Source organism: Pseudopipra pipra, chromosome 3 (genome assembly GCF_036250125.1).
Source record: "Pseudopipra pipra isolate bDixPip1 chromosome 3, bDixPip1.hap1, whole genome shotgun sequence".
Taxonomy (NCBI): Eukaryota; Metazoa; Chordata; class Aves; order Passeriformes; family Pipridae; genus Pseudopipra; species Pseudopipra pipra.
The window spans coordinates 43,920,453-43,935,659 of NC_087551.1; the positions used below are offsets into that span (position 1 = coordinate 43,920,453).

At 35.7% G+C, this 15,207-nt stretch overlaps 1 protein-coding gene across 5 annotated transcripts in view; it reads right to left on the bottom strand.

The window, feature by feature from the left end:
- SMOC2 (SPARC related modular calcium binding 2) overlaps positions 1–15,207 on the bottom strand; it is a 139,627-nt gene that overhangs the window by 65,691 nt on the left and 58,729 nt on the right. For 4 of the 5 annotated variants that reach the window (XM_064648907.1, XM_064648906.1, XM_064648905.1 and 1 more), the window contains exons 5-7: positions 9,183–9,230; positions 5,129–5,212; positions 4,227–4,301 (exon numbers count right to left, since the gene is read on the bottom strand). In XM_064648907.1, coding sequence (XP_064504977.1) covers positions 4,227–4,301; positions 5,129–5,212; positions 9,183–9,230 — 207 coding nt within the window. The remainder of the gene's footprint in view (positions 1–4,226; positions 4,302–5,128; positions 5,213–9,182; positions 9,231–15,207) is intronic. The other variant, XM_064648909.1, reaches the window with a different exon arrangement.

The following is a 15,207-nucleotide window of genomic DNA, read 5'->3' on the forward strand; positions in this document are numbered from 1 at the left end:
TGACATACTATTAAATTTTTAAGGAAACAGAATACTAAAGTGTTAACAATAAGAGAATAAAACTGAATAATAAATAGGTGAAACTGTACCTTGTCTTAGCCAATAATACATTATTCAACCCTGTTTCTTTATCTTGAATTACATTATCACTAGAATCTCTAAAGTCCTTAAGCACCTATGTAACTATATTTCAGATTATGGATGACTTTTTGTATCCTGTATTTGCAAAACTAATGAAATTTTACAATAAGTATGATTTGTTCTTTGGTGTACAGATTCTACTTAGAAATTACTCGCACTTTAAGAATCTTTTTGAACATTAGAAATATTAACAGTTAAACTCAACCTATTTATTTTCATGGAAGTGCTTCCACAACAGACAGAAAATAATGGCTCTTAAATTCAAGCTAAGAAAATTAATCTGAAGCTTCACTGGGAATTGTGAAAAGGATTAAACTACACTTTCTTTGCCTATATTCAAACTCAAAAAATGGCATACATCCTCTGAAAAAGTCACGCTTAGTTCCCAAGAATCCCACAGGTATATATACTGCTGATAGAGAAGATGTAGCAAGGAAAACCTAAGAGTTCTACAGTCCAACCTAACTTTCCCTGTTAGGTAATGAGAAAGTATCTGCACTGTCTTCTCCATACACATTCAAGTTGCACCGAGCTCTGAAGCCACAGAAACTGGCAATTGCTAAGAACATAGTCCAAAATATCCAGTTTCTTCAAGGCAAAAAACCGTCTGTCCTCTGGTCTTTACAAAATACTAAAGCTCTGAAAGAATAGCATCCAGATTTTCAAGTGATACCAGTGTGTGAATAAGTTCATCTAAAGCATAGACACCTTTATATCAGCTAGGGAGCTAAACTAGTCACCATACTTAGAGAGGTCCAGTTATCTAGTTAGCTTTACAATGCTGTTACGACCTGGTGGGTGGCTCTCTAGGCTACACTGACCACACTGGTTACATCTCCACAAACTACAACAGGAGTTCAGACACTGAATACACATAGAGACAGCAGCATGTAGGCTGCTACATTTTGATGTCTTAATTGGAACCCATATACTCCCATATTCAATGTTTTCTGTTTATTTGTGATAGCTCTTCCTATAATTCTTGTTTGTGTCAATCTGATGTGACCAATCCACAATATTTTCTGTGAAATGGAGGAAGAAATGAGGAGTGCGGGGATATTCACAAAATATTTGCAAAGGTACTAATGCATATGTATAAAACATAATCTCAGCAAAAACTACATTATTTTAGCAATGAGGTGCATACTTTTTCCTAATTATGGAAAGAAAAAGTATTCTGAAAATCATCTTCAATGTACAAAAAGAGCAAAAATGGAGATAAACCACTTTAAACAGAGTTATTGTACCATGACCCAAAGTTGATGGGGTTTTTGCCAGGAGTGACATTTTGTCCTCAAAAACTAATAGATTAAATACCACTCCACAAGTACCTTTAGTGAGCAGCAAAGGCTTATTTCTCTGAGCCAACAAAAAGAATACACACTAGGAAGTAATTATAAAAAATGGATATATAATACACTAATTCCTTGACTTGCATATGTAAATCTTGCAAATTACTCCATGTTAAATTAATTTAGGCTGATTTAATCAAATGAATGCACTGGATAACTAATATAAACTAGAATTTCCTGAGCCATTACTTTCTGTTTTCGAAAGCCTGAAAGCTTATGCTGATTTTGCTGGCTACTTGTAACTGGCAGATCATTTGTAGTGTAGCAAAAGCAAATCACTTCAGGATGGGTACAATAAATTTAATGTATTCATCTGTGATATTTAGCTCACAAAAAAACTTTCCCAGGTCAAGAGAAGTTTTTTTGTGACCATGGTATATTGATCATGACATACTAGATCATATATTCAGGTAAAAACTAGAGAAAAAAAAAGCAATACAGACTAAAAGAGACAGCTTTTAAGTAGGATATTTGTAGCCTGCTTGAAATTGTTAGGGTTTGCTTTTTTAGTTAAAGTTATGTTCTATAGGCAGGGCTAGGTGATAGCGCTATTTGCAGCTCAAGAATTTCTTTGAAAGCACTTGGGATACTACAAAACAACAAAAGAAAATGTAGCCTATTATAACTAAATTTGGCTTCATTTTTTTGTCTTATAAACACAGTTCCTATGCAGACATAAATTCTGCTCATTTTACTCAGACAAATACTTTTCAATAAGCTTTCTGGTGTTTGTATGACCAAGCCTGAATCAGAGTTTGCTAAGCAAACTGAATAAAGAAGAAATCTATATTTATCCTTTATATTGAAGCTTGGAAGTGGGAAGGTAGTTAGTTTACAATCCACTGGATTCAGTGACAAAGTCTTTCCTGTTATGTACACATAACAGTCCAGAGTTCATTCCCTATGGATGTTCCCAAAACCCTTGGCACAACTCTGACAGGTAATAAAGGAAAAATCTTGGCTTTTTGAAGGCCTTAAAAACATGTTTACTGAATATCAGTGCTGTTCAGCCAGCAAAAACTACTTGTAAATATACGGTCACTGACACACATTATACCTGGGAGTCTGGAAGAGAGATACTGTCTACCACAACTGTTGAAAACAATGTTTTTAGCGCGTAGATTGATTATGTCATTTTACACATACGAGAGAAGATACAGCAGAGAGTGCAGTAGTCCCTTCTGGCACATCAGGTACACCTACAAATTACAGCAAGTTTGGCTACATAGTGTCTCTTGACTTACTTCTGCTAATCTAGGTATGGCACTACAGTTGTGAGCAAGTCCTGTTAGCAAGTCCAACACGATGCTTTTGATGCTAATGCACCATGGGCTAGCAGTTATAAGACAGATAAACTATGCTTCTGGTTTGTCTTCTTTTGTGAATATATCTTTAGATGGACTGGAGGTAACAAGTTCCCAGAAATAAATCCAACTTTTATTTTGTGTGTGTGTGTTTTGAAGATTTGGCTTCCAGCAGGTGCATCAAGTCTTGCTTTAGATCAAGTCTCTAGCACTGTAAAAATTAAACACTCCTAAAAGTGACTAATTTCTATGCATGAATTTTACACAACAGAAATCCCAAAAGAATTCTATTCTTGCTTACTCTGGCAAAAGAAATGACAGAATAAATCTCCAGCATGAAAAGTATTTGCTTCAAACTGTTGTCTACACTGTGTTTAAGTACCTTCTTTTAAGTACCTTCTGAAGAATCAAAGAGAGGAACAAGTATCAATAATTATTGCTCTCATGTTAAAAATAGCATTTATAAAGGAATCCGTAAACGTCTTAGTAAGGATATGCCTTGTTTTCTTTCTTATGATGACTGTTTGCCTTTTTTAAAATCCTTTTAGGCCTCAATTCAGTAAAATACTTCAGTGTAGTACTTAGTGTAAAGCATAACTTAAATTCCTACTGGATTTCAAGCATGGTTTTGGGTGATTTACTGAATATTAGCCTGCATCATTAATGTTTCTTTTCAAACTCAATATTTTTCCAGAGAAAAAGAGACAAGGAAGATTCTTTAAAGTTTATCCCACTGAAAGGAAGAAACAGTGATGAAGGCATCAAAATTTATAATCCACCAAAGTACTGAATGCATCTGAATATTACAGAGACTTCAGTCTTAGGACGTTCACCTGACATTCCTAGTCCAGGTCTACAAAGCTCAATTATGAAGAGTGATGAAAATAAGTAAAACCAGAATTCAACAATTATTTTTAAAAAGCAACATCAGTAATTCACTCTAAGCTGGTGATCCATCTGTAAATCACAGGTGACTGATGTAGCAAAAAGCTGATAACACTGTCTTTCCAAATCCTGTTTGCTGGCAACTGGTTTCTGATGGAGTTTGTTTTTTTCCAGTTTGCCTCCTAAGATTTACCGTCAAACAAATGTAACCCACACTGTCATTTTACAAACACCTTTTTACTACACATCACCCAAAAAAAAGGAGATAACAAAGAGGCAGGGAACTAAAGAGGATGCAAAAATTAAATGTCAAACCCAATAACAGGTGCAAGAGACTTTAGTGGACTAGTATCATTTTAGGCAAATAAAGTCTGGACAAAACCACTCCTCTCTAAAAAGAAGTTATAATGCTTACTAAGTCATCATCACGCAAATCATTAAGTCACTATCCTACAATGAGAGAGGAAGCATAATTGTTATTAAAATGGCCTCATGCATGTCTTCACAGGAGCTTTACAAAGTAAGAGCAACATAAGTTTCTTACCTGAGCTTTTATTGGTTTTGTTTTGTCTACTCTTTACTTGTTCAGTCCACAGTGTAGGATAACGAGAAGCTATATCTAGAAAAAAAAGGCAATAGAAAATAACTTATAAATGTTAACATTTTTTAAAGGCTAGCAACTGAATAAGTGGCTAGTTTTATAGATACATAGGTCTAAAAGAAAAGGTACACTGGTTTGTATTAGGACAGTCAAAACTTTTATACATACAAAGGCATGAATAGTCCCTTCCTTATCCTATTTGTACAAAAGGTTGAAAGAAACACTTTTAGACTAAAATTATGTTAATTAGAATAAAAATTAGAATAAAAATCTCCTAGTGTGGACCCAAAATATATAATAAATTCAGATTCTGCAAGATTTGCAGAGCGTGGTAAGGCAGCCATAACATAAAACTATTATTGAATTTAGGTCTTGAGCTTTACAGTTACTGAGCACCAAAATTCTGAAGAGGCAAGTAAGCCTGACAACACATCAACCTTAACAGTAATACTACTAGGCAATATGTTGAGAGTAGAATTTACCCTTTAATTTCTTTATTTGAACATACAGTTTTAACCTGCACTTTGGCTCAAGTTTAAAACCTGTATCTGGCTCAAGTTTAAAACCTGTATCTGCCCTCAGTAGTGACAACTAAATTTGCTGATGCTCGTCTCCACAGCTAAATTGTTATCTCAAATCAATCCCATAAAATTCACTGCTTGTAAGTAAATATTCTATTGTGCTTGTTGTCTTTGCTGTTCCTGAACAAGGTACAGATGCTTGCAATTTCTTGCAATTTCTTGCAACTACCCCAGGAATTGTAAATACTCTTAAGGTAGCATTTGATGTTGTAGCATATAGTCCGTAATTACATAGTTTAGTACCACACTGTTAAGTTTGCTCACCTTCTTCATCACCTTGAGGCTGAGTCTCCAGTGCAGGAGCTGAGGCATCATCTGAATTCAGAATGGAAAAGATTTGCAAGGAGACTACAATTATGAGAGTAAGCTAAATAAGTGTACATATATGATTGATAATAATGATTTGCACATAGCCCCGGCCAGTAAATAAACAATAATTTAAACATTTTTTATAGGCACTACACAGCATAGATTTATTACATATACAGACTACATTTTACAAAAGGATGGGTTTTTAGGTTGTGGCTGATGAATTTATTGCAGGGTCTTTCATGATGCATGACGTGATCAAGTTGCTCTCTGGAGTGTAATTCTTAATTTCTAATACTGCACATTGATACCTATAGATTTTAGTGATAAATCACCATCTATAAAGAAGTAATTAGATAAATGTATAGAAGAAGTAAAACCTGTGAAAGTAAAAACAGTCTGGGGAGAATGAGTGGCTGCAGACCACTGGATGCCTTAAAATAAAAGGGTTTTTTAGCACAGAAGGATCTATTTTAAGCAGATTCTATAAGCAGGATTTGCAGATTTTATAAGTAAGGTTCACAGATTATATAACCAGACTACTGTTTGCACAACCGTTATCCTCTGGTCATCCTTCTCCATCCATCCACTACCAACAATTACTGCAAGAAAAGAGGGAGGAAAAATTACAAAAATGACAAGAAGATGTGAGAAATCATAAGGTCAGTAAAACACAGTGGACATAGTGCTGGAAAAGAAAAATTCAACAAAAAATTTATTTAAATTAACATTTACTAGGAAGAACAGTACCAAAGATCCATCTTTACCTTATTATGTTATTGCTATTTAAAATTATTGACAATATTGGGTCAATATGACTCAGGAGACCATGCTAGTACAGATTTTCCAGTCATTACTGTTTCCTGTAGCATGAAGCTAACTCCAAGACTAAGGTAAACAGTAAATGCAAAGATTTTATTACTATTTCTTGCAAGTTCACAATTGGATCTTGGACTAAAATAGTTATGAGGTTGTTTTCCTGTCATTTTCATAGAAGGTAGAATCAAAGGCAACTGAGAAGCTTCTTCTATCATATAGCCTTACCAGGGTAAAAGAGAGTAGCAGCTTTAAGGCTAACACACTGTCTCTTTCCATTTCTTCTTGCTACTGCAATTCAGAAGAGCCTACTGTTCTCTTTGCTGTCTGCATTTCTGTTTTCTTAAATCTGTGTTGTCCTTATGCAAATCATTCAGAGGATTTGGGGGCACTCTGACCTTCACCTCTAGAGGTCACAGCCTAGTACACAGCAAATATAGATACCAAGTAAATATTGATAGCAGGTAAAACTGAATTTCCATCCAAGGAATAGTGACCTCCATGTTTCTCACAAAACCAAAGCAGAAGCAACAAGAACTTATTTTCAGTGTAAAATGATTTAACCAAGGCATAAAAAGATTTGTTTTAAGAGTGCTCGTTCTTCGTGTCCACACAATGGCAGGGTTCTTTGTTCCAATGCCATAAGAGACTGACACTTCTCAGTAGTTTTGCTGGCATTTTTGTGGTGTCCTCTGGGTGGTGGAATAAGACCATTGATTAATTTCAGAGAGGCCATCGAGTATCCTAGTGTACTGAAAATCAAGACATATATTTAGATCATCAATCAGTATGTGATTCAGAAAACCCAGAATTCCAAAGGGTAATTTATGGTAGGTAGATATTACCAAGAGCCAAGCCAGAAACTCAGACCTGCATTTAAATGACATTTTTCAAATCGCCTTTTGGTACAAAATTTCAGTTTGTGACACATTTGGTCTTATGTTATTACCTGAAATTCAGACATAATGTGCAACTTCAGTTATTATCAGGCCAATCAAAACTGGCCTCCTGAACTTTGTTCAAGGAGCATTTAAAACAGTTTATCAATTTATTTTTTTTTTAACTCAACAGATATTTCATTATTTATATGAACTAGAGATCTCACAGACTAATTGCATAGGCCTTCCTGGCTTGCACAAGCATACCAGTCCATATATGCATATATTCAAACAGAGACCTGATTAAATTCTGTTTGCTGTCGGCGTTCAGTTACCAAGAACATAGTCCTGCAGTCAGCAAAGAATCAGAAAAGAGAGATGTGATCCCAACTCTGACACCTATGCTTTTCAGAGAGTCTGAATATTTTCCTTGGATAGAGGAGAGAATTGTGGAGCCAGAGGAGATACTTGAGGAATTAGCTTTTAAGTTTCATTTCTGTTCAGTTTAATGTTTAAATTTACAAACATACAAAGAAAGCTCCTGAGCTCTAATATCTGCAGCTGGAAATTTTCTTTTAGTATTGGAATACCCAGAGAAAGCAAGGTGCACAACTGCAACAGATGTGGCTCGCCAGGTCCATATCTATGAGACATTTTGGTGCATGAGACTGTCATGTTAAGTCTATTCAGTGTCTTGAGTAGAGTTCTCCAGACCACACCTTGGAGGTCTGGAGCATGTCTTCGTGAGCAGTGAGAACACTGTGAATCTGCCTAAGTTTGCTGGGCTACAATATGGGTAGGTACTCCCACAGAGGCATCCCTGGTTAGTCCACCGGAACATGCAGAGGAAAGATAAGCAGAGAGTTTCATGGTTATTTATACCCTTGCAAGCTGAGCTACAAAATATGTTTTACTACACTGATTGTGAAGCTGAAGCACAGGTAGACAGATGATCCTGGTCTCTACAGAGTTTGAGATGTCTCTAACAACTTGACTTTATTTAAAGCATAAGGCAGTGGAAGAAGGGTGGAGAGAAGAAGACAGCAGCATTTAAGAAGAACCAGGGACCACCTGGGAACCCGATCAGAGGCCCTTTGTGCTGCAGGCTTGTGCTGGACAATAAAAACAGGGCATGAGTAAAATGCAATCGTGTCACTTGAGACACAAACATATGTGATGAGAAGGGAGAGTTGATAAATTGTGTTCATTTCCTTTTTCCGTGACTGTTCATTCAGGGTTCAGCAACTCAGCTGTCATGGCCACAAACAAAAATAAAGGATTCCAGAAAAGTTTTATATATGGAATAGTTCATTCAGTTCAAAGCTGAAAATGAAAGTTCTGACCTAAAGTAAATAGGTAGCCTAAGGGTAGTGGAACCCACAGTGTGTCTGGAAATACATGAAGGAACAATTTTCCAGCATTTTGTAATTATTAGCCTTTAAAGAAGTACTCATTTTTTTAACCTAACAGTACTGTAGTTTATTTAAATGTTGGGTATATTGCAATACTGCAAAAGCTCCTGTAAAAAGATACTTCAATTATATTTACACTGTACCAAACAGATAAGCATAAATATTAGAATAAAAATGAGTAGCTTCTTTAAAATTAATTTATGCAGTGTAACTGACAGAACTATTCAGTATTTAAAATTGTTCCAAGTGTTTGGAGAGTGTAAGTTTTAATTTTGTTTAAAGCATAGACAGTTCCCTCATTTAAATCCACCAGCTATGTTGCATCTCAGATTTTGTCCTTCCAACAAGATATATGCCATGATCTGTATCTAACAACAACAATTATCTGGCCATAAAGACAAGACATCAGATGAATTAATCGCAATATAGAACAAAGTGTTGGGTCCAAGATGACTCGAGCATCAATTGATATGGAAATACACTGAGGACTCCGTTTCCCAAGATTTTGATACTGCAGAATGTTATCTTTATGAAACAGACAGAATAATCTCTCCTCCGGAACAAGAAAACAGTATGGGAAAATATTTCAGAGTACAGCTATGGGAAGGAAAGTTACCTTCCAAACAGTACAGAAGTGAAAATTCTGTTGGACTGAAACTAGAAAAATATAGTGCCTATGTATATATATAAATACATGCATACATATATATATGTTTATACTCATAAGTTTACTAAATTTCTACAATGCAAAAGTAAAATGAATAACATGTATGCATGTATATATACTATATATGCAGTTATAATACATCACAAATATGTGATAATTTAGATCTATGGAAAAATCACAGTAGTTTACCCAAAAGCTATTTTAGTTTTTGTTTAACAGCCAACTAAGATATTTACCTGTTTTGCCTGCACCTTCTCGTTGTGGCAGCTTCTCACTCACTGAACCTGCAATTGGAAAAGGGAATTAATCGAAAAATTTTACTTTTTCTTTTAATATGTTATCTAAGAAACACAGTTCAGCTCTAATGATTCATTTTTGTATATTACAGCAATAAATATCAGCAAATTCTTCCCTTGCAAACCAGAGGTTTTAGCTTTGCCTGACTTCTACATTTGTGTTCGATCCATACACTTGTCAGACTCTACTTCTCGGCCACCACAGGACTTGAGAAAAAGATAACGTTAAACACTACATAGACAAGTGCAAGAGAATGCTCACATGCTGCAGAGTCACCATTTCCCTTTCCCACTGCCCCAGCAAGGACAGGTTCTGCAGTAAGAAGCATCACCCCAGAACCACCCCCTTATGCTCCCTTAAAGTCTTGACCACACACCTCAGCTGCTCTGAGGGGCTTCTTCAGACTCTAGCCCAGTCCTGGCTCAGATTAAAAACTGCCCCTTTCTGCTTTAAACACCTCAAACAAAGCCTTGTGGAAATCCTATGCTGATGTGGGATAGTACGTGTGTTTGCTGGGGCAGCAGAAACACAGCACCTTATTCTGAGTTTGAACCTGAACTGTTTTCAGACACATCCCCAGAGCTGTGGCCCTTAGGAAAAGAGACAGCAGATGTGAGAAGGGAGTCAAGAAGACTAGAAGAGATGGGTTTTAACAGCTTATTCTACAGCCTGGACTCCAACCAAGAATCCAGACTTGTTTTCAGGTCATCAAAAAATGGAGAATCTACTAGTTTTCTTAGTAGTTTTTTTCAGGAGGCTTTAGGTTTTAAAATGGAAATATTTCCTTATTTCTGGCTTATGTGTCATTATTACACCTGTTTTTATGATTCTAACTCCTAGACACTTTTTAACAATTTATTTGTCTCTGTTACATTAAAAATCACCTTTAAAAGTGGTGTTTTTCTCTCTGAAGAGCCCACGTGGAGTAATCAAAATTTAAAAAGCATGAAGTCTATAAATTCTTAACACATAGTCTCTTCTTACATACACCTGCTTTAATGAAACAATAAAAGACCCCAACACACATCTGGCACATGCTTGTATGTGTGTGAAATAATTTGGTTGCCTTAATTTTCCTAATTTATTCCCTTTGAAATAATTACGTTCACTCTGTTTAAAACAAAGTAAAAGAAATCCCAAACCTTGTAGCACAATAAATCTGTTCTAAAAGGACAATTTAAACAAGAGAACCCACTAAATCACAGGCTTTGCCTACAATGCTGAACCAATGGTTACTTCAGCAGGAAATTTAGACAAGGAATCTGCCAGAGGGTAGATGCCTAAAGTCACAAATCTGCTCTGATGATTTTAAAGCCTCTGTAAAAGAATACTGGCAATGCAGCCGAGCTGGTATTACCTTCTGAAGGATTCACCATATCAAAAATATTCTTGTTTAGACGTGTTTCCTTTTGTGTCAATAGTGTATTTTTATTATATTATCTTTGGGTCACCAGGAATTCAATATACTTAGGGATGCATCAGTATCAACTCAGGCAGGAAAAATAAAATTGCTATCTCGTAGGAATTATATCCAAAGGTGTTTGGGATAGTTTGCTCAGAAGAGATTGCAATACTAATCCATATTATTTACTCTGAAGAAGAGGCAGATTTTTCCATTTATGCTGAAGCCAGTAGATCTGAGTTTTTTGGTGCTTGGCTTGCATTTGATAAAAGGCTCAGCTTGAATTCAAATAAGATGTTCCAGTTTTCGGAAGTACTACATACAAAATTACAGGTTTTTCTAATTGCACTAAATACCAGTGATCCAATCTTTCCTCAAATTTCATCCAGCTACAATTAACTCTGTAGTATCTGAATTTCGTTTTGATTCACAGGCTTATAATTATAATTTCCTTTCAAATCCAGAGATTTTAGGCCTGATTCTCACCCACACTAAAGCATTTAAACTATTTTTTAGTTTGTTGACTAGAAATGAGGTCTCAGCAGGGGGGAATACGTGTGATGAATGCCACAAATACCCCCCTGCACCAAAAACAGCATGTTAAGTAAAGCCCCAGTTTGGCACCAGCGTTGTCTCTCTATGTACATTCAGAACTACTAGTGTAAGTTGAACTTTAAATTCAGTTCATGCCTAAGTGATTTAGCACCTTGGTGAAACATACATAATATTCCACATCTTAAACCAAAAGGAGAAAAATCTTTCCAGATACATTCAAGTTTCTCCCTCTATATGTGAAACGGTGAGAACGACTATGCGATATTCATGTACAGTCAGGGAGAATTAAGTTCTTTTTTCTGGGCTCGCATTTTTTTACCCTAAATTTTCATGGAAAATTGATAAATGGGGAAGACAGCGGCATTTACAAAGACTAACTTTATCATAGTGAATCTAATTTCACTAAAAAAATTAGATTAATGCTAAGAAAATTTGGTTTACTGGGCTAACATTTTTTTAACAGTCTTAGGAAGTTAACAAAAATATTCACAGAATTTCCTACAAAGGAAAACATGTGCCCTTCACATAGTTTCACCTGAAATTTTCAATTTATGCAGCATAAACAGTTCTTGTTGTCTCCAAAATCAAGGTAAGGAGGAGCTATTGCATTTTTATCTTTTTTTAACCATTTTCTGAATATATTTATGGTAGAAATACTTCTAGCTTCAGTGGTGATAGGAAGTTGCATTTGCAAGTTTTTAGGAAATTATATCTTCAATACTCTTGACAAATCCTCACATTTGCCACAAGGCAAGAAACAAAGGCAATTTCTAACTTATCTAAAAGTTGGGCTATGCAATTGGCTTCCAAGTTTTCAGTACACTGTAAGCAACCAAATCACCACATAAATAAATATGCTATGGAATGGGAGAGGGCAAGGAGAGGTATTAGATTCAGCAGCATTACTTTAATGAAGAATTTAGTATCATTCTAGCTTGTAATTTGCTTAGCCATCTATCCATTTATGACCATGATGAATTTAATTTCCTTTTTAAAAAGAAGACATATTCATGCCTTAGTTTATTGCAAACCCCACAGTTCCACCCAGTTTCGCTCTAACAGCTTCTAAGGCACAATTCCCTTCCAGGGAACATGATATGAGTTTTGTGGTTTGTGATTTCAGCACACCTATTTTCAATTGTTCTGAGCATACAAGACTGGGCTTTAAAAGAGAAGGTGAAAGTCTATTATTCTCTAGTTTAGATAATGATTTCTGATCTCCTACCAAGGAATATTTCATATGTAATAATTGAATGAAGATATCAAGATAAGTAAACTTTCCATGCTATCCTTTATCTCACCTATAGGTGTGTCTGAATGTGTATGTATAGACAAAGTACTGTGTATGGGGAAAGAATGATCCAAGGATGGATATTTTTCTTCAGCTACCAAAACCAATATAATGTATATTTTAAAAGTTCATTCCCTTCCCAAATATATTTGTTTTCATCATATTATCTGATCATAATACTATACAGGCTGGAAGAGTTCTGAATTTCTAAAGGGAAATTCAGGCCATAAAACATGATTATGTCATAATCAAAAGGTAGCAAAACTTCTTTACAGGGAAATAAACATGTCTCCATACCTCTGCAATCTCACTGGCAGAAGCTCAAAATTGTTAATAAGGCATAAAACTCCAACAATAGGCAAACACTGTATTTTTTAATGATAATTTAACACCTGCTTCTCAACTTCTGCCCTATTTCCCAGGACTCAGTGACTATGGAATTTCTGTAGTTCCCTGAAGTGCTGATAACAGAGATGGAGAGTTGTAAAAATGTCTTTTTTTATGTCTGGTGTTCTTTAGTGAAAGTACTAGGGGACATTCATCATTTTTAAGGAGCTTTCTTTTAAATGCTGTCATGGGAATGTGTTTGATTTACTCTCCTTCTCCCCATTGCTCCTGCAACAGTGAAGATTATTTCCATGGAGTAGAATGGCATTCTGGGATTTATCATGTGCGTCTTAGCAGTACCAAGTGTTGGTGTGGGAAAAACTGGAAAGTATAGAAGAAGAGCCTCTTTCAGGTAAAGATGTAATTAAAGCAAAGATTCACATAAAACAGTTGAAGAGTCCTGCATTTTTTAATGCTGCTTGTGACTTTCATCCTTCCACATATTTTGTCTCCAGCAGAAAAAACAGCTTAAATAAGAGCAACCAAAACAAACCAATGAGCAAAAAATGGCTCGTACAGCTATTGCTGATGCATAAAAAATATACATGATACTTTTCAGACTTGAGCAAATTTTAGGAACCATCACATTATGCAGCTAACCAATATTAGCAGTTAGAGAAATGTAGAGACTGCTTCACATATCTGGTATCACACCGTAAATGTGAAGCATGGATAAGAGATGGAACTAGTAAACCAAAGTCTTAACTGCCCAACCTAAATTCTGCTGCAAATTTCCTCTATTAAAATCCAAACTCTTACAGGCTGCCATGCTCTTCTTTCTTATTTCTGGGTATTCACCAAAGTCAAAGGTAGTTCCACTGGGAGAAAATGAAAGGCAAAAATTATCCCATAATTTAGGAATAGCACAGTTGATTAGGATGTATATTTGAACCTTATCTGAAGTTACTGAAGAACTAACCTAGAACCAAAAATTAACTGAACATTTTCATTAAAACAAGGAATTTTCCCACATTCCATGGTAGCACATTACCAATGAGAAAATAATTACAAAAACATCTTGAATGTCTGTACACATTCTCCTCTTAAGGGTAGAGGTGGCAAAAGTGATCCCGAGAGAAAAAGTTATGGTGCATGTAAATTGAAATATTTGCATAAAAGTTTTTAAAATAACTATAGCATCAAGCCTACAGAATACATGGAAGCATGTGAAAATGCAGAAACATGCTGGTGTCAGGATGCCACCATTGCAGGAGGTCTGCCTGCAACATCAAAAATAGCAAGGCAATTACTTCATCAAGACTAGAAATGACGCAGTGTGTTGGACTGACTAGAGACAACAGTATTAGAAGAAATGGCATTCCTAAAATACTAGTTAAAACAGGAGTACTTCTACTTAACTTCAGTTGAACCACTGAAGTTTTGATCGTAATTCCTGTGCATAGTCGTACTAAATACAGGAACGGGAATCAGTGGTGATCTGGAAAACATCAACATTCTTGGGGGAAAAAAACCTGAAAATTCCTTATCCTAAACAGATGGCAATTTTGAATATATAGAGGGAAATGGGAGAAGGGTGCAATTGTGTATCAGACTTTCATTCTGCGACATAAGAACAAAGTTTTGCCTTATTATACCATAATAAGGTTCTTTCTGAGAAAATCTGTAGCTGTCTTCTCTGCTGAATGAGAAGGTTTTTCCAGATCTCTCAAAACTGATTTCTTAGCCAATACCACTGCAAAATCCCCTAGCATTTCAAGTCTTACTTCCAAACTCTGCTGTAGCTGGACTTCTTTCCTGAGGGACAAAGGAGAAGTAGTGAACAGTAAAACACTGATACAAGAAGGGGAGGAAATGTGCAGAGGTAATCCCACAGGGTGTCATAACAACTGAAAAATTACCCACAGTCTTCCATGGAGCAAAATCAGACTCTGCATACTCACCTGGGCCCTGGAGCACTTTATTTATCTCTGAGCTACTAAATTCAATTTGAGTGCTACTATGACCTTCACCTTAGCATTTCTGTAAAATGTAGAGATAGAATAATTCTCATATTAATCTATTAATTAGATTTTAACTACACTGCAGCTTCTTCTCAATAATATCAGGTACAAATAGAAAAAGTGAAAGTATAGTTACTCAACATTTTGAGCCAAAAATAGCGGCATGTGTTATGAAACATCTGAAAAACAACTATTTATTGAACTTTCAGCATCAGCATAGCCCTTTTTTCACTGATGTCAGTGAAAGGACAGGAAGGAAGGAAGCTACAGCGGATTTTGCAGAGAAAGCAATGAAGGCCTGCTTTCAGAAAGCCCTGGCTATGGGTATGTAAAAGCACCTCTACTCAAAATTACATTGAAGCACAAAA